This window comes from Rhinatrema bivittatum, chromosome 8 (assembly GCF_901001135.1).
Source record: "Rhinatrema bivittatum chromosome 8, aRhiBiv1.1, whole genome shotgun sequence".
Lineage (NCBI taxonomy): Eukaryota > Metazoa > Chordata > Amphibia > Gymnophiona > Rhinatrematidae > Rhinatrema > Rhinatrema bivittatum.
This window is the reverse complement of record NC_042622.1, coordinates 84,482,524-84,499,126: the sequence shown is the minus strand read 5'-3', so window position 1 is coordinate 84,499,126 and position 16,603 is coordinate 84,482,524. Positions and strand designations below refer to the sequence as shown.

General features: G+C 46.2%; 1 protein-coding gene across 3 annotated transcripts in view; it reads right to left on the bottom strand.

Moving 5' to 3' along the window:
- The window catches only part of FUBP3 (far upstream element binding protein 3), a 152,329-nt gene continuing 135,726 nt past the window's right edge, over positions 1–16,603 (bottom strand). For all 3 annotated transcript variants that reach the window (XM_029611948.1, XM_029611947.1, XM_029611945.1), the window contains exons 13-18: positions 13,734–13,894; positions 13,483–13,556; positions 5,933–6,009; positions 2,830–2,901; positions 2,314–2,441; positions 1–1,165 (exon numbers count right to left, since the gene is read on the bottom strand). In XM_029611948.1, the coding sequence (XP_029467808.1) occupies positions 1,157–1,165; positions 2,314–2,441; positions 2,830–2,901; positions 5,933–6,009; positions 13,483–13,556; positions 13,734–13,894 (521 nt within the window). In that variant the 3' untranslated portion in view covers positions 1–1,156. The remainder of the gene's footprint in view (positions 1,166–2,313; positions 2,442–2,829; positions 2,902–5,932; positions 6,010–13,482; positions 13,557–13,733; positions 13,895–16,603) is intronic.

Genomic DNA, 16,603 nt, shown 5'->3' with positions numbered 1-16,603 from the left:
TGTCATCCCTTTTATTAAATCAAAAAAAATTATTTAGCACATACTGCGGTTAATACTAGATTCATTCATTTATTTTTTTTCTTCTAAAGTAAATTTGACAAATATTAGATAAGAAAATATTTAAGAGAAAAAAAAAACAAGAAAACAAAAACACACCCTGGAATTAAAAAATAGTTTTTTTTTTTCCATACTGTTAAATGTTCCACAGTGTTTGTTAAAGATGCTATTAGCGGATTCATTTTTAATATTAAAAATAACAGTATTTATATTTCTGATAGCAGAAAGGAACTTCTATCTGTTCAAACAAGCTTGGAGGTCTTAGACACATATATGCAACTTCTGGATACATTAGAAACAACGTCACTGCTAGAAAAAAATAATAATTAACATTCTTTTATATTAAACCTTCAGAACACTAGAAATGATACAAACCCTACAAAGACATGCCCACCCCCCATAACGTGCATCCACAGGTCATCTGCGGATGGGTTTACAGACTATCCAAAGAACCACAATTCATACCAGAGCAGGTGCTTCGCCATTTTAAAAATATTCAATAAAATCAAAAAAACAATCAAAGATACATGAAATTAGAAGTAAAACATTTAATGAATTTACATATTTAAGAATATTTAAATACTGTTTTTAAAAACCTTTCAGATTATTTTTTTTTTGGTTACACATCACCTAAGACTTCCAAGCTGCTCTCTTTGTTGCAACAGAAAAAAAAAAGTTACAAAAACATTTTTTTTTTTTATTAATAATAATAAAAACAACAAATTACAGGCTGAAATGTCACTTGCTCAGGGGTGCGTTTTGGCGCCTGCTCTGCTCCAAAAAGAATCCCAGAGATACAAATTTTGGAGATAAAAAAACAACCCAAAAAGGAAAGCAGGAAGGAGAGACTTCCCAGCGTGTCCGTTAGTTCTAGCACATTAATGACGGCTCTTGATTCTTAGAAAAGTCATTCTAGATTATCCTACAACTAGTGTTTCACAAATAAACAGAAAAAGGTCTTCATCAAAATGCTGCAAATCTAGAAACCTCTGTTACAAAAAGGGTTCCTTCCACAATGATTCCAAGAAAAACAAAAAAAAAAAAAAAAAAAAGGAAAAAAAAAATGAAAGAAAAGAATGTCGTCATAAGGACAATTGTTCTAGTGCTCCTGCAGAAAAGGACAAAAAGCATTATTACTCACACAGCTAGATGCAACACACACACCATAGAGAACTCCCCAAGCCACATGTGCCCCCTTCCCCCTCAGCATCCCCTAGGCCAGGGCTTCCCAAAGTTGTCCTGGGGACCCCACAGCCAGTTGGGTTTTCAGGAGATCCACAATGAATATGCATGAGATCAATTACATGATGTGCAAACATATCTCTTGCATATTCAGTGTGGATCTCCTGAAAACTTGACTGGCTGTGGGGTCCCCAGAACAGGTTTGGGAAGCCCTGGCCTAGGCCCATGAACACCCCAACCCACACCTGCATCCCCAAAACCCACATTCACTCCCAGGAAACCCCAGCTCCGCTCCCACGAGACCTCTATTTCTATATTTGCTCAGCCCACTCACCCTTAAGAGACCCCAGCTCCATATCTACTCAACCCACATCTGCCTTCCAGCTCCACGCCCACTCTCAAGAGATGCCAGCTCCACAATTTTCCCCAAACGCACACCTGCCCCATGTCCACTCACTGCCCTTCATTACCTTGCCCATGCCCACTAATGAAGCCCTCATCTATACCTAAAGTCTACACAGCAATAGGGGGATAGAGTCAATCCCTTCTCCACCCTTCTGGAGCAGTGACACTGAACATCGGTTCTGGTTTCCAGGACAGCTGAGCTATGCTACTTAACCTGGGTCTCTCAAGCATTAACTTGTCCATATTTACAAAACAGAAATAAAAATGAAGCAAACCAAACAAGAGTAAGTGACTTTCTTTCCCAACAATACCTGAACAACTGAATGTACAAAGCAGATGGAGGGAAAAGGTCCAAACATTAACCTGGCTCTTGGATCACATATATGTAAATACAGCTCATGAATATTCATGATGGAGATCCTGAATGCTAAATCTGGTGGGAGCTCTCATTATCCCTGCTGTAGAAGGCGCATCTCTCTTCTGCCACCGGTGCTAGTAAACCCACTTCCCTAAAAGATCACCAAGACTACACCTATCCCATATGCTACCTGAATGGAAAACACATAGTAGCAGCAGCAGCTAGTGCCCGAGAGGACAATACCCCGAGGTACAAGGAGCTGTCCTTTGCCATTTGTATGTACTGCTGTATGAATAATGTACAGTCCTCACCTGGCTGTGCGCCTGAGCCTGCCCCAGGGTCTGCCCGTAGTAAGCAGCTTGTTGTCTGTAGTATTCTGCCCAGGCCATCGTGTAGTCTGGCTGGGAGCTTGGTTGGGAAGCAGCACTGGCAGCTTGACCTGTCCCAGAAAGGGGGCCAGAGAGAGAAAGAGCAGGTGAGAGGCCAATGCAAAGCTTGCTACATGAGTTTGCCGGCCCAACCCAAGCCTGCTTGAGCTCTCAGTTTCCTGTCCACCACCCCCTTTGATGTAGTGCGTGATACAGCTCCATGCTCATTGCACTGGGGCTCAATATACACCTCTAAGCTCAAAGTATTGAATGCCCCCCCTCCCCACTCCTAGATGCATGTGATAAACCCACAAGCTCACTGCACTGGGAGAGGAAGAATACATTGTTTTGTTTCTTCCATGGGGGTAAAACAGTTAAACTCTGAAAACAAAATGCAGGAGGGCACACACAAAACTAAAATGCAGTTCTGACTTCTGTGGCCATCCCAGCTCTACATACTCTGCTTTTTGTAATACTCCTCCCAGGCCTTGCTGTAATCAGGCTGGCTGTTCTGCTGCTGGCTCTGCTGATCTGTGCAAAGAGAAGAAATAAATTTTGTCAGAGCAACAGCAGACTGCAAATAACTGGCAAAACTCCAGACTTGAACATCAACAGTAACCCAACAAAAAACAGCCCCTTCTGCTAGCAGTAGATATTCACTGCCTTTTTCCTCCCTAGCATTGCAAAGAGACGGGGCTGCAGGACACACTGCCTGCCCTCCTGGAGGCAATACCCATACTGCAAAATTATAAACACTTTCCCATTTCAGAAGCCCAAAACGTGACTCCCCATTCATCATTCACTCACTTTCACCTCAGGCACATCACAACCTTTCTGAATGCCATTGTAACCACGTAAATTGTACTGTGCAGAAAAGGTAATGTGCACCTTTTATTATGGTTAGAAACTGTGTGATATTAACTCTCCTGCTGAGACTCACTTCAGCTGTTTATGCTGCATTCAGACGCATACAAACGTACATATGGAAAGCATGATGTAGAGCAGCAGCATGAATTCCACTGAAGTTCAGGGGGCCCAAGGAAGAAGAGAGTTCACTTGCAGCCGCTTTCGGAACATCTAAGGCCAACATCCCTAAGTCCCCTACTCTGGGTGCCCTTTCTGAAATTGTCACTTAGGGACCCTTAATTTGAATGTGTGCCCCTGGAGGGGAGGGACAGGCTGCATAAGGCACATAGTGAGTACATAGACAGGAAAGCCAAAGTGTGAGGCACCCTACATTAGAGACCTATTCAGTGGGATGAAAGAGGGTTAGAAGACTTGATCAAAGTTACAAGTCAAGACCTTTCATTTCTGCAAAGGTCAGAGCTAGCCAAAGTGTCCACCTGCCAGTGCTTACAAAGGCGGTGCTTGAATGGCTTTTCTTCCAGCAGAATCACCCCAGACATTTCACGGCAAAACATTTTACCCTCGAGTCAACTTTTAGAAGAGAGGAGAAAAACTAAAAGCAGCATGGAAATGCTTTGTGTGGATGAGAGGAGGCAGAAAGGAAGGATGGAATCTCTGCATTTGTAGCTTCAAGGAGCAGTGCGGCATACATCAGGTATACACTATACAAATGATTAAGAATAATAATTAGTTCCTGGATGCACATTTAGGGAATCCATGACTTCAGAGAGAAGAAAGTGAGAAAACAGTCTGCAGACTGAAATCCTTAAAGAGAGCAGCAGTCAGGCAGTCAATCTTATCAAACCCAAAGGAAAGATATCTACAATTCTCTTTACATTTCTATTTAAAAGGAAAAAACAAATATACTTCTGAAGGGATATAAGCAAACAGCCTTCAGCAAAATCTACTCCTAGTTCAGTGGTAAAACCCTAAGCTTACAATCAAAACATTTTAAATTCTAATCTTCAAATGACTGGAATGGTAGGGCTGGGAAATGTTGTAATGAGTGTGGATGCTTCACAAATAGTTGTGAGCAATACTGTAGGGTGTGAACACATCAGTGCTAGAACCTCTTTCTCTTACAGAGATGCTACTAGCAATACGCACTAGAGATGGGCATTCGGGAGAAATGAAATAGGAAATGAGAATTTCCTATGTCATTTCAGATCGTTTTCAAAACGGAACAAGTTACATTCTGACAAAATTTCATTGAATCGCATTTCTTTTTGAAAACCCATTAAAAAAACAAAAAGCCACCAGTCGGAGCTAGGGCTTGGCCTGAAGCCGGGGCCCCAAGACCCAATGAAGGGGCTGCAACCTCTGCCCAAGTGCACTGCTGGGGTCTCGGCCCAGCCTAAGCTGAGGGGCTGGAGTCGCACTCTGGAGTAGGCCAGGGTTCTTGCTTTGGGTCTTGGCCTATTCCAAAGCAGAGGCTCAGGCCCAGGAAATTTCCTAATGACCCCTCTTCCCCACACACACTTTCCAAATCCAACATCGCGTCCTGGCACCTGCTCCTAGACCCAGACCCGGTGCCAAGGTCCCAACACTTGCGCCTCAGCCTAGGACAGGGCTCGGGCCTGAAGCTGCAGTCTGGTCCAGATGACTGGGCCCGGGCCCAATGCTGCAGCACGGCCCTGTCGCCTGGGCCCAACGCCACAGCTCAGCCCAGAGGCCAGGTCCTGATACTTGGGCCCTGGCCTAGGCCAGGTCCTGATGCTGCGGCCCAGGGAGGAAGCCAGGTTCCAATGCCTGGGCCTTGGCCCTGGCTCAGTGATGCAGCCCAGCCCAAAGGCTGGGTCCTGACACCTGGGCTTTGGCTAGGCCCAACACCATGGCTCGGCCCAGAGGCTAGGTCCAGATACCTGGGCCTCGGCACTCCTCTTCAGCTACTTCTTTTTTCTTTGCAAAATGACGCAGTCCACTGGGGTCACGCCAGAGTTAACTCTGGTGCATCACCCCCAGCAGAGGGAACTATTTTGATGCATGGCTGCCAACTGAACTGCCATACATCAAAATGGCAATTCCGGTGCAAGCCCAGTGACAGAGTCAATTCACGAAGAAGACAAGAAGATGCTGAAGAGGAGCTCCAAGGCAGGGACCCAGCGTCAGGCTTGGGTTTGGGCTGAGCCCCGGTGTCAGGCCTGGGCTAGGCTGAGGCCCAGATCTGGCTTCCAGGCCAGGCACCAAGCATTGGGTCCAGGCCTTCAAGCCTGGGCCAAGGTCATGTCAACCTATCGCTGTCTGGGCCTTGCATAGGCCTAGGCTGCAGTAGTTCATACAACTTCGGCCTAAGCCCTATGCAGGGCCTGCCTAAGCCTCATCTGCAGATACCCCCAAGACCTAGTAAGTGGGGGGCCAGGGAGGATCCTGGCCTCAGCATTTTTCTGGGCAGGAGGCACGGAAGGCCTCAGGAGGCCCAGGTTTTCTTTTTTCTTTCTAACTAAAGAAACAAAATAAACATTGCACAAAGCGAAATTCGTGGGGAAACTCCCCAAAAACGAAATGAAAAATGCAGCCAAATTTTTCCCCCTTCCCATCCCTAATATGCACTGCACACACCCACTTCCCTGAGCATCCAAGCATTGACTGTATCAAGTGCTGAGCACACAGTTACACTGACCCTTTGCTAAATATGCAGAGTACAGGGTGTCCTTACTTGGGACTTGCTGTCCTGGTTGTTGCCAGGTCTGATAGGCGCTGCCCCAGCCTTGTGTCATAAATGCTGGAGGACCACTGTGAAGGTGAAAAGAAAAACTTAAAAATGGAGAATCTGCAAGAGATTACGTTTTGACGGCTGGGGGCAGGGACAAAGGATTTCTAAATCTATGTTATTACTCTTTTAGGGAGATATGGATACTCGACTAAGCCCAAGAAACTGAGCTGCTTTACAACAGTGTTAACAGCTATGGCATTGAGTGGAGACCTGTAAGTCAGACCCATGATGGTTTCTACACATGAAACACTGTGAAAAGCAAAATTGCTTATCTTGTAATAGGTGTAATCCCAGAACAGCAGGATGTAGTCCTCACATATGGGTGACATCACTGATGGGAGCCCTATTCCGGAAAAACGTCTGTCAAAGTTTCTAGAAAATTTTGACTGGCACAGTGTGCCCACTGAGCATGCTCGGCATGCTATGATATTCTCAGCCACAGGGGTCTCCCTTCAGTCTCGTTTGTAGCCAAAAAATAAAATAATAAAACGTATCGGATCCAACTCCGTGGGGTGGCGGGTGGGTTTCGTGAGGACTACATCCTGCTGTCCTGGGATAACACCTATTACAAGGTAAGCAATTTTGCTTTATCCCAGGACAAGCAGGATGCTAGTCCTCACATATGGGTGATGAGCAAGCTACAGGCTGAGTCATTCTTGTATTGGACCAACAGTGTACAACTTGTGTAACAGGCACAGTAACAGGCACAAAAACTGAGGCAGCTTGAAATCACGAAAGGTTGGATGTGGAAGGAGTTGGATCATGCTGGAAACAAGTTCTTTAAGACAGATTGTCCATAGGCTGAATCTTGTCGTCCTTCCTTGTCAAGACAGTAGTGAGCCGCAAAGGTGTGAAGATAACTCCATGTTGCTGCTTTACATATGTCAGTTATTGGTACTGAACGATAGTGTGCTACTGAGGTTGACATCGCTCTTACTGAGTGAGCCTTTACTCGCCCCTGGAGAGGAAGACCTGTTTTTTCATAACAAAATTGTATACAATCTGCAAGCCAATTAGATAGAGTTTGCTTGCCCACCGCTTTTCCAGGTTTGTTTGGATCAAAAGAAACAAAGAGCTGGTTGGATTTTCTATGGGCTGTAGTGCGATCTAAGTAGTACACAAGTGCACGCTTACAGTCCAAGGTGTGTAAAGTCCTCTCTCCTTGATGAGAGTCTGGCTTTGGGAAGAAAGTAGGCAAGATGATGGATTGATTCAAGTGGAATTCCGTAACTACCTTAGGAAGAAATTTTGGGTGTGTACGGAGTACCACTCGATCATGTAGGAATTTTGTGTAGGGTGAGTATGTGACAAGTGCTTGTAACTTGCTAACCCTTCTCGCAGATGTGATGGCTATTAAGAAAATAGTCTTCCAAGTGAGAAATTTAAAAGCACAGGAATCCATGGGTTCAAAAGGAGAACACATGAGTCTCGTTAAGACCACATTAAGGTCCCATTCTGTGACTGGTGGTTGGTGTGGAGGTTTAAGTTGAATTAAACCTCTCATAAATCTACAAACAAGGGGTTGCACTGATATTGGTGCATTTCAGACAGTGTTGTGATAAGCTGAGATTGCACTTAAATGTACTCTTACAGATGAGGTCTGCAGACCAGAGTCTGAGAGGTGCCATAGGTAGTCTAATAAAGATGATGTAGTGCAGGAAAAAGGGTCAACACTGTTTTGCGTGCACCACGTGGTAAACCTTTTCCATTTAGCACGATAGTTCTTTCGTGTGGAGGGTTTACGTGAAGCTACAAGCACTTGAGAAACATTAGTTGAAAGATTGAGTGGTTGCAAGATCAAGCTTTCAACATCCACGATGTGAGGGATAGGGATTAAAGGTTGGGATGACGCAACCTGCCCTGATCCTGAGTTAATGAGAGTGGGTGCTGTGTCCAGGCAAATTGGTTCTCTGATCGAGAGGTCTAGAAGTATGGAAAACCACACTTGTCAAGGCCAATAAGGGGCTATAAGTATCATGGACCCTTTGTCCTGTTGTAGCTTCACTAGAGTTTTGGTTATTAGCGGTATCGGGGGATACGCGTATAGAAGGCCTGAATTTCAGTGGCGAGAAAAGGCGTCCCTGGGAAAGCGGTTTCTCTGCTTGAACAGGGAGCAATAATTGTCCACTTTGTAATTCATTTGTGATGCAAAGAGGTCTACTGTTGGTTGGCCCCAACGTTGAAAGATCTTGGTCACCACTTCTGGATCCAGAGACCACTTGTGAGGTTAGAATTGATGACTGAGGCGATCCGCTACTACGTTTTGAATGCCTGCCAGATAAGTGGCCCGTAGAAACATTGAGTGTGTTAGGGCCCAGTCCCAAATCTGTGCTGCTTCTTGACAAAGGAGATACGAGCCTGTACCTCCCTGTTTGTTTATGTACCACATTGGCTACTGTGTTGTCTGTTTGTATCAGAACAGTCTTGTGGGAAAGACAGTCCTTGAACGCATGTAGCGCATAACGTATAGCTCGAAGCTCTAGGACGTTATCTGAAATGTGGCTTCGAGTTTTGTCCAAGTACCTTGGGTCTGCAGATGACCAATGTGTGCTCCCCAGCCTAAGATGGATGCATCTGTAGTTAACGTCACTTGTGTAACTGGCTGTTGGAAAGGTAGGTCTTTGAGCAAGTTATTCATGGTTGTCCACCATAGGAGCGAGGACCGTAGTTGCTGAGTTACTTGAATTGGATAAGAAAGTGGCTGAATGGTCTGTATCCATTATGTTTTGAGTGTCCATTGAGTCTCATGGCTAATCTGGCCATAGGAGTGACATGAACTGTGGAGGTCATGTCACCGAAGAGAGTGAGGCATTGATGAGCTGTCTCCTGTGTCCGTGCGCGTAGAGAGCCTGCTAACAAGGCGAGTGTCTGTGCACAGTCTTTTGGAAGGAAAGCTTTTGCTGTTATGGTGTTTAATTCTGCTCCGATGAATTGTAACAGGTGAGATGGTATGAAGTGGGATTTCTGGTGGTTGATTAGGAATCCCAGTGAATGGAGTAGAGTTATTTTGAGCTTGAGGAAATTGAGAGCTCCTTGCTGTGTTTGGCTTCTGATTAGCCAATCGTTGAGGTAAGGAAACACATGTACGCCTTACTTGCACAGGTGGGCAGCTGCTACGGCTAGGCACTTTGTGAACACTCGAGGTGCTGAGGAAAGACCGAATGGTAGCACCCTGTATTGGAAATGATGATGTCCAACTAGGAATCGCAGATACTAGCGATGAGGAGGGAAGATTGGAATGTGAGCGTAAGCATCTTGAAGATTCAGGGAACAGACCAATCTCCTTTTTGAAGTAGAGGTAGCATGGTGCCCAGAGAAACCATCCTGAATTTTTCTTTCCTCAGAAATTTGTTGAGATTGCTGAGGTCTAGGATGGGACGTAGGTCTCCTGTTTTCTTTGGAATGAGGAAATAACGGGAGTAGAATCCTCTGCCCTGCTGAGGCCGGGGAACAGGTTCCATGGTCCTGGCTCTCAGAAGGATGGATAATTCTTTCTGTAAGAGTGTGGATTGGTTGTTTACTGACCAAGACGAGGTGGGTGGAGTATCGTTTGGTACAGTGAGAAAATCCAAGTGGTACCCTTGAGATGTGATGAAGTGTACCCATTGGTCTGTGGTAATGTGTGACCAATTGTGTTGGAAGAAAGTAATCCGACCTCCTACCGGCAAATTTGGGGTCAGATTGGTAGACAGGCTGCTGTTCCCTGGTAGTGTTTCAAAACTCCGATGTTGCTCCTGTTTGCGGAGGGGGTTGAGCTCTAGGCACTCTTGGTTGCCTAGACTGTGCTCTTTGAGGTGGTCTGGATAATCGTCCACAGGCAGGAGGTGGACATAACGCCTTGGCCTGTAGTATGGGCGTTTGGAATCTTTTCTTGGGAGTCTTCTTGCTGATGTTTGAGACTCCTGAGGTACAGAGGACAGTTGTCACAGTGTTTCTGAGTGCTCTTTTAGCTGGGAAACCTCTTCTTTAATTTTATCCCCGGAGAGATTGTCTCCTACACAAGGGAGATCAGCCAGTTTCTCCTGTATTTCCGGTCTCAGGTCTGAGGCCTTGAGACAGTCTTGATGCAGTCTCGAAACAGTCGTACGCTGCACGAACTTCGTGTTTGCCTGCTTCTAAGCCTTTGTGAATTATGGAAGTGAAAGAATCCTGGACCTGCTGGGGGAGAGTTTCAGAGAGTTCTTGAATCTGTTTCCATAAGTTACGCTGATATTGCGTCAAATATAATTGGTAGGACGCAATTCTGGAAACTAACATAGATCCCTGAAACATCTTCCTGCCTATGTTGTCCAAGAATCTATTGTCTTTACCTGATGGAGTTGAAGAATGAGGCTTTATTCTTTTTGATTTCTTTTGTGCTGACTCAACTACTACTGACTAGTGAGGTAGTTGAGTCTTCTGGAAGCCTGGGATGTGTTGGACCAGGTATGTTGCATCAGTCCTTTTATTTACTGGAGGTATGGTGCAAGGATGCTCCCATAACCTGTGTAACAATTCCACAAGGACTTCGTGTACTGGTATTGCTAACACCTCTTTAGGTGGGTCTACGAACTGCAATACTTCCAGGGTCTTTTGTCTGGTGTCCTCCTCGGATTGGAGCTGAAAGGGAATGGTGTCAGCCATCTCTTTGAGGACAGATCTTCTGGAGAGGATTTTCTTCTTTCCTCTGGAGGAGAGGGTTCCGAGAGGACTTCCTCTGAGGAGGTATCAGTGTTAGGATCATCCCATGTATCAGGAGTATGCGGTCGAAGAGGCGTAGAAGGCATGGGCATCCTTGGCATCGATGGTTGTTCTCTGGGTTTGGATGGGAACAGTTGGGAAATTGGTGGATATGGATGTGGAACTCCTGATGGACCTGGGAGTGGTTCCAGAATTGGAGATTCTTCTGTAATGTCCTCTCCCCTCGGTGTTGGCATCGGTACTTCCTGAGGTTTCACTGGAATGGCACCGATGAGAGCATCTAATTTTGCTAAAATTGGCGCAAAAAAAGATATATCGGGCACCGGCATCGATGGTACCGGCGATGGGGGTCGGTAATTGCATCAGTAATGGCATCGATGGAACCAGCGATGGAACCGGTACTGGCGATGGCGCTGGTCTCAATGGTGGACTCGGAGCTGGCATCGGAGTTATATTGAGGAGCGCATCCCTGACTGCCTGGCGGATATACCTGTCCAGTTCCGCCCGCATAGCTGGTGAAACCAGAGCAGCTATGGGGGGAGGCAGTGAAGGCGATACCGGTACCTCCGCAGGGCCCCGGGGAGGTACGGTTTCCGGCACCGATATCGGTGGGGATTGTCTTGGGGTGGAAGGCGTCGGCGTCGCATCGTCTCTCAGAGGTTTCTTCGGTGCTGACTCAGGATCCGATGGACCACCGGTTATCGGATCGGTCTCAGGATCGTGAGGCCTCTGATGTCGATGCCAATGCTTTTGCCTGTGCTCGATACCCTTTTCAATGATTGACGTCGATTTTATCGAGGACTTAGAAGGGATTGGCGACGGCCGATCCCCCACTTCATCCGGTCTTCATTTTTTGAGGACGACCTTTCGTATCACTCCAGCCGGAGGAGACGACTGCATGGACGTCGATGTTGACGGCATTAGTTGTAAATGGAACAGGTGCGCCATTTTCTCCATCCGGAGTTTTCTGCCTTTCGGCGTCATCTCAGCGCATCTTGGGCACGTCGAGACGTCGTGTCCCCCGCTGAGGCAGAGTACACACTCTAAGTGTGGGTCCGTAATGGACATGGTACGGCAACAAATCGGGCATTTTTTAAAACCCATAGCCATTGTGAGAGTCGGATAGCCGTCGACGACTTTCAGGCTAATATACACGGTTGCGGAACAGACGGAAAAACTTACTGCGATGGTAAAAACGGAAGACCCCTATGGTGTTGAAGTTTTTCCGAGTTTTTAACAAATTTTTTATATGGTGAAATTTCACCACACAGGACTCCTAGAACCGCGAGGCTAATGGCTTCGCGGAAAAAAGAAGACTGAAGGGAGACTCCTGTGGCCGAGAATATCATAGCATGCCGAGCATGCTCAGTGGGCACACTGTGCCAGTCAAAAGTTTCTAGAAACTTTGACAGACGTTTTTCCGGAATAGGGCTCCATCAGTGACGTCACCCATATGTGAGGACTAGCATCCTGCTTGCCCCGGGATAAAAACTAGAAACCATGGAGTAACAGGCATTATATACAGAGGACCCTCAAACTACTGAAATACACTGTCTCAGAATGCCAAGAGGATAGAGAAGAGGCTTTCCCAGGCATGTACTCCTGATAAAGGGGGACAGCAGATAAAGACCAATTGGTCCATCGTGTCTATCTAACTGAAATACTTCCTCTCTGGTTCTCTACTTCCCTGGGTAGTTAAGCACACAAATTCCCCCGCCCAAACTAATACCAGCTCCTCCCCGAATTTCCCGTTGCCCTCCGAAATCCATCCCAAACATGCAATGGCCTCTACCACCTCGGGCCTTGTCTTCTTTCTCTTCAAATTCCCGCATTGCCAACGCCCGGTCCAAAATTCAGGCTCCCCATCAAGCCCGAAACAATTCACACGACCATCAATACCTGTAAGAGGCTGTTGTCCTAAACATCCAGCCTCCGCATGCTCACTGATGTCTGAACTTTAAACATGACAGCTCCATGACTGTTTCTCCACTCTTCTTGGTAGCCCAATACAGCTGTACCACTTCTGTTAAGAGCTGTAAGCACCGTTCCATGTTGGTTACCCTAGTGCTGATTGGGTTTTAACCATGGCTTCTCTGTGCAGATTACCCAATCTTCTTGGAAGCCTGATACAGTTGTATCACCATTCTCTGCTCATTGGTTAAATCTTTCCCTCTTTGGTCCTCTGCTCAAGCTCCATTTTGTTTTCAACTGTTACACACCTCCCTCCCAACCTCCACCACTGCACTCTGTGTGTCCCACCAGCAGGTTTAAGTTCCTTCACAGTTTTGGTTGCCACCACCGCTGCCATTGGCTATTCCTGTCATCAACCACCCTCTGAGTAAAGAAGCATTTCCTCATATTTCCTTTGTATCTTTCTCCCTGCAGCTTTATATGGATGACCCCCTTGTCCTTTAATTTCACTTTCTTGTACTTTACTGAAGTTCTGTCAAATACAGTTGTGCTCATAAGTTCACAGAATTTGTTAAATGTGTAACATTTTAAGAAAACATGAGTGACCAATTTATTATTTCCTTTATTGCTATGGTTTAATGATTGTGCTATTCTGTGATGTATAATAGTTTAATTTGAAACATTAAAAATGACAGATGTGTTTTGTCTGCTCACTTGTGTTTTCTTAAAATGCTACACATTTTACAAATTCTGCCAGGGGTGTATAAACCTGTGAGCAAAACTGTATATGAATATTTTTATCAGTGTCCTTCCCTACCCCTTTCCATCCTGTTCCTATAATCAAGGACATGAAGGCTATGGAGAGGCAAGAAAAGGGGAAAAAAAAAAAATCAAACACTCACTTTTGATGAGGGGTGGCAGGTGCCTGGCTGAATGGACTCTGCCCAAAACCTCCAGGTCCCCCAAGCCCACTGCCCTGAACACAGAAAAAAAGCAAACAGTTCAACACACATGACCCCACTACTACACAGGAATTATGAAACACAATGTATTCCCTGCAGAGGATGCAAAGCTGTTACTCCCTGCTTAAAGTGTGTGCCCCTTGCGCACAAGCATGTACCCCATCCTCCCCTCAGAAGACTGCCATACGCACCCCCACTTTCTCATCGATGAGATGCCTAGCAAGTTCAATCTGTTGCAGTAGTCCTCTGATGGTGAATACCCGTACACTGGGGTCTGTATTGGGAGGGGGATTCCTCTGTAGTTCCACATGGGCACCAGACTGCTGGTTAATGCTTTTGATATTGTCTCCGCCTGTAGAAGGATTTTAGGATGGGAGGAGAAGAGAAATTAGGGACATGCATTAAGAGGTGGAGAGAGACTTTTCATCCTGGCTGCATGATGGAGTCTCTGGCAAAACTCTATAATCTACTCTGGGGCACAGACAATCTAGACAGACCAACCAAGACAAGACTCTAAGAGGACTATTTTTTCCTGTGCTGGAAACATTTTCCTCTACTTGATAGGGCAGATGTGAATGCCACAGACAGGGACAATTGCGTAGTAAACAACCAAAACAGACATCAGCAAAGTCGATGGGCGGGGGGGAACGGAAAGCAGAGTTGCTTACCTGTAACAGGTGTTCTCCCAGGACAGCAGGATGTAGTCCTCACATATGGGTGATGCCATCAGGCGGAGCCCTGTTACGGAACACTTTTGTCAAAGTTTCTAGATACTTTGACTGGCACACTGAGTATGCCCAGCATACCATAATCCCTGTGTCCACAGGGGTCTCCCTTTAGTCTCGTTTGTAGCAAAAAGCGCGAGCGAAAAAATAAAATGAACATAAGTGGACCCAACTCTGTGGGGTGGCGGGTGGGTTTCGTGAGGACTACATCCTGCTGTCCTGGGAGAACACCTGTTACAGGTAAGCAACTCTGCTTTCTCCCAGGGCAAGCAGGATGGTAGTTCTCACATATGGGTGATTAGCAAATTACAGGCTGACTCATATTACAACAGGCCAATATCAGACAACTTGTGCAGCAGGCACAATAATTGGGGTGATATTGGCAATGATGAGGCAGCCTGAAATCATAGCAGGTAGTTGTGGAAGGAGTTGGGGATTATACTGGAACAAAGTTTTTCAAAACAGATTGGCCAAAGGCAGTGTCTTGACGGATTTCCTTATCTAAGCAGTAGAGGGCTGCGAATGTGTGAAGAGAGCTCCATGTCACAGCCTAGCAGATGTCGGCAATTTGTACTGAACAATAGTGTGCTACCGATGTTGCTATGGCTCTTACAAAAAGTGCCTGCACTCACCCCTGGAGAGGAAGGCCTGCTTCCTTATAGCAGAATTCGATACAGTCTGATCGCCAGTTGGAGAGAGTTTGTTTGCCCACTGGAACTTGCAGTCTGTCTTTGTCAAAGAAGCAAAGAGTTGCATGGATTTCCTATCGAGTGCAGTGCAGTCTAGATAGAATGCAAGTGCACGCTTACAGTCCAAGGTGTGCAACACCTTCTCGCCCTGGTGAGAGTGAGGCCTTGGAGAAGAGTGGGCAGACTATAGACTAAGTAAGGTGAGAGGCTGTGTCCACCTTGAGAAGAAATTTAGGGTGAGAACGGAGGAACCTAGTGTCGGGTGAGTATGCAACAAGGGCTTGTAACTAACTGACCCTTTTAGCAGAGGTGATGGCTACAAGGAAAAGAATTTTCCATGTTAGAATTTTAATGTTATAGGAATGCAAAGGCTGGAACGGGGAACGCATGAGTCTTGTAAGCATTACATTTAGGCCCCATTCCGTAACCAGTGATCGTAGAGGAGGCTTAAGTTGTAGAAAACGCATGATAAGCAGACTCCTAAGTGGTTGAGCCATTAACAGGGCATCCCCTACTCCCTGGTGGTACGCTGAGATGGAACTGAGGTGTACCTGTGCGGAGGATGTCTGGGGACCAGAATCCGAAAGGTATCCTAGATAGCCTAATAGAGATGGAGTGGGGCAGGAAAAAAGGCCCAATACCTTTTTGTACATGCCATTTGGTAAATCTTGTGCATTTCGAATGGTAAGATTTATGTGTGGAAGGTTTTTGTCAGCTACAAGTACCTGAGAATATCAGCGAGTCTGTGTTATGAGGTTGACCTGTGGGCAGGCGAATTGGTTCCTGGGGTGATAGGTTGAGAAGTATGGGGAAGCATACTTGTCGAGGCCAGTATGGGGTTATGAGAATCATTGAAAACCTGTCCTGCTGTAGCTTCACGAGAGTTTTGGCTATGAGCGGTATCGGAAGAGACGCATATAGGAGGTCTTTGTTGCAGGGGCGGGCAAAGGCATCCATGGCTAACGCATTTTGAAGCCTGTGTAGGGAGCAGAATCTGTCCACTCTTTGGTTTGATTCGGATGCAAGAGGTCGATGGTTGGTTAACCTCAGCGCTAGAAGATTTTGCTCGCTACACATGGATTCAGAGACCATTTGTGGGGATGGAGACATCGATTGATATGGTCTGTTAGTATGTTCGGTTTGCATGTTAGATAAGTGGCCCGGAGATGCATGGAGTGTGCAAGGGCCCAGGCCCAGAACTGCGCGGCTTCCTGGCAGAGCAGATAAGAGCCTGTGCGTCCCTGTTTGTTCAACTACCACATTGCCACTATGTTGTCTGTCTGTATCCACAAAGTTTTGTGTGAGAAGCAGTGTTGGAAGGCATAAAGGGCATAACGCATGGCTCGAAGCTCCAGGACGTTGATCCGAGACTTTTCATGGAGCGGAGTCTAAGCATTTTGGGTTTGGAGAGTGTTAATACGAGCTCTCCAACCCAAATTTGATGTGACCGTGGCCAAGATCATCTGAGGATTTGGTTACTGGATCTGTGATATGGATCAGGGACGAAAGCGGTTGAACGGCTTAGAGCCACTGAAGTTTTAAAATCCACTGAGTTTTTCTCATGGCTAGTCTCGCCATAGGAGTGACATGGATCGTGGAAACCATGTGGCCCAGCAATGTAAGAATTGATGGGCTGAGGCTATGTTG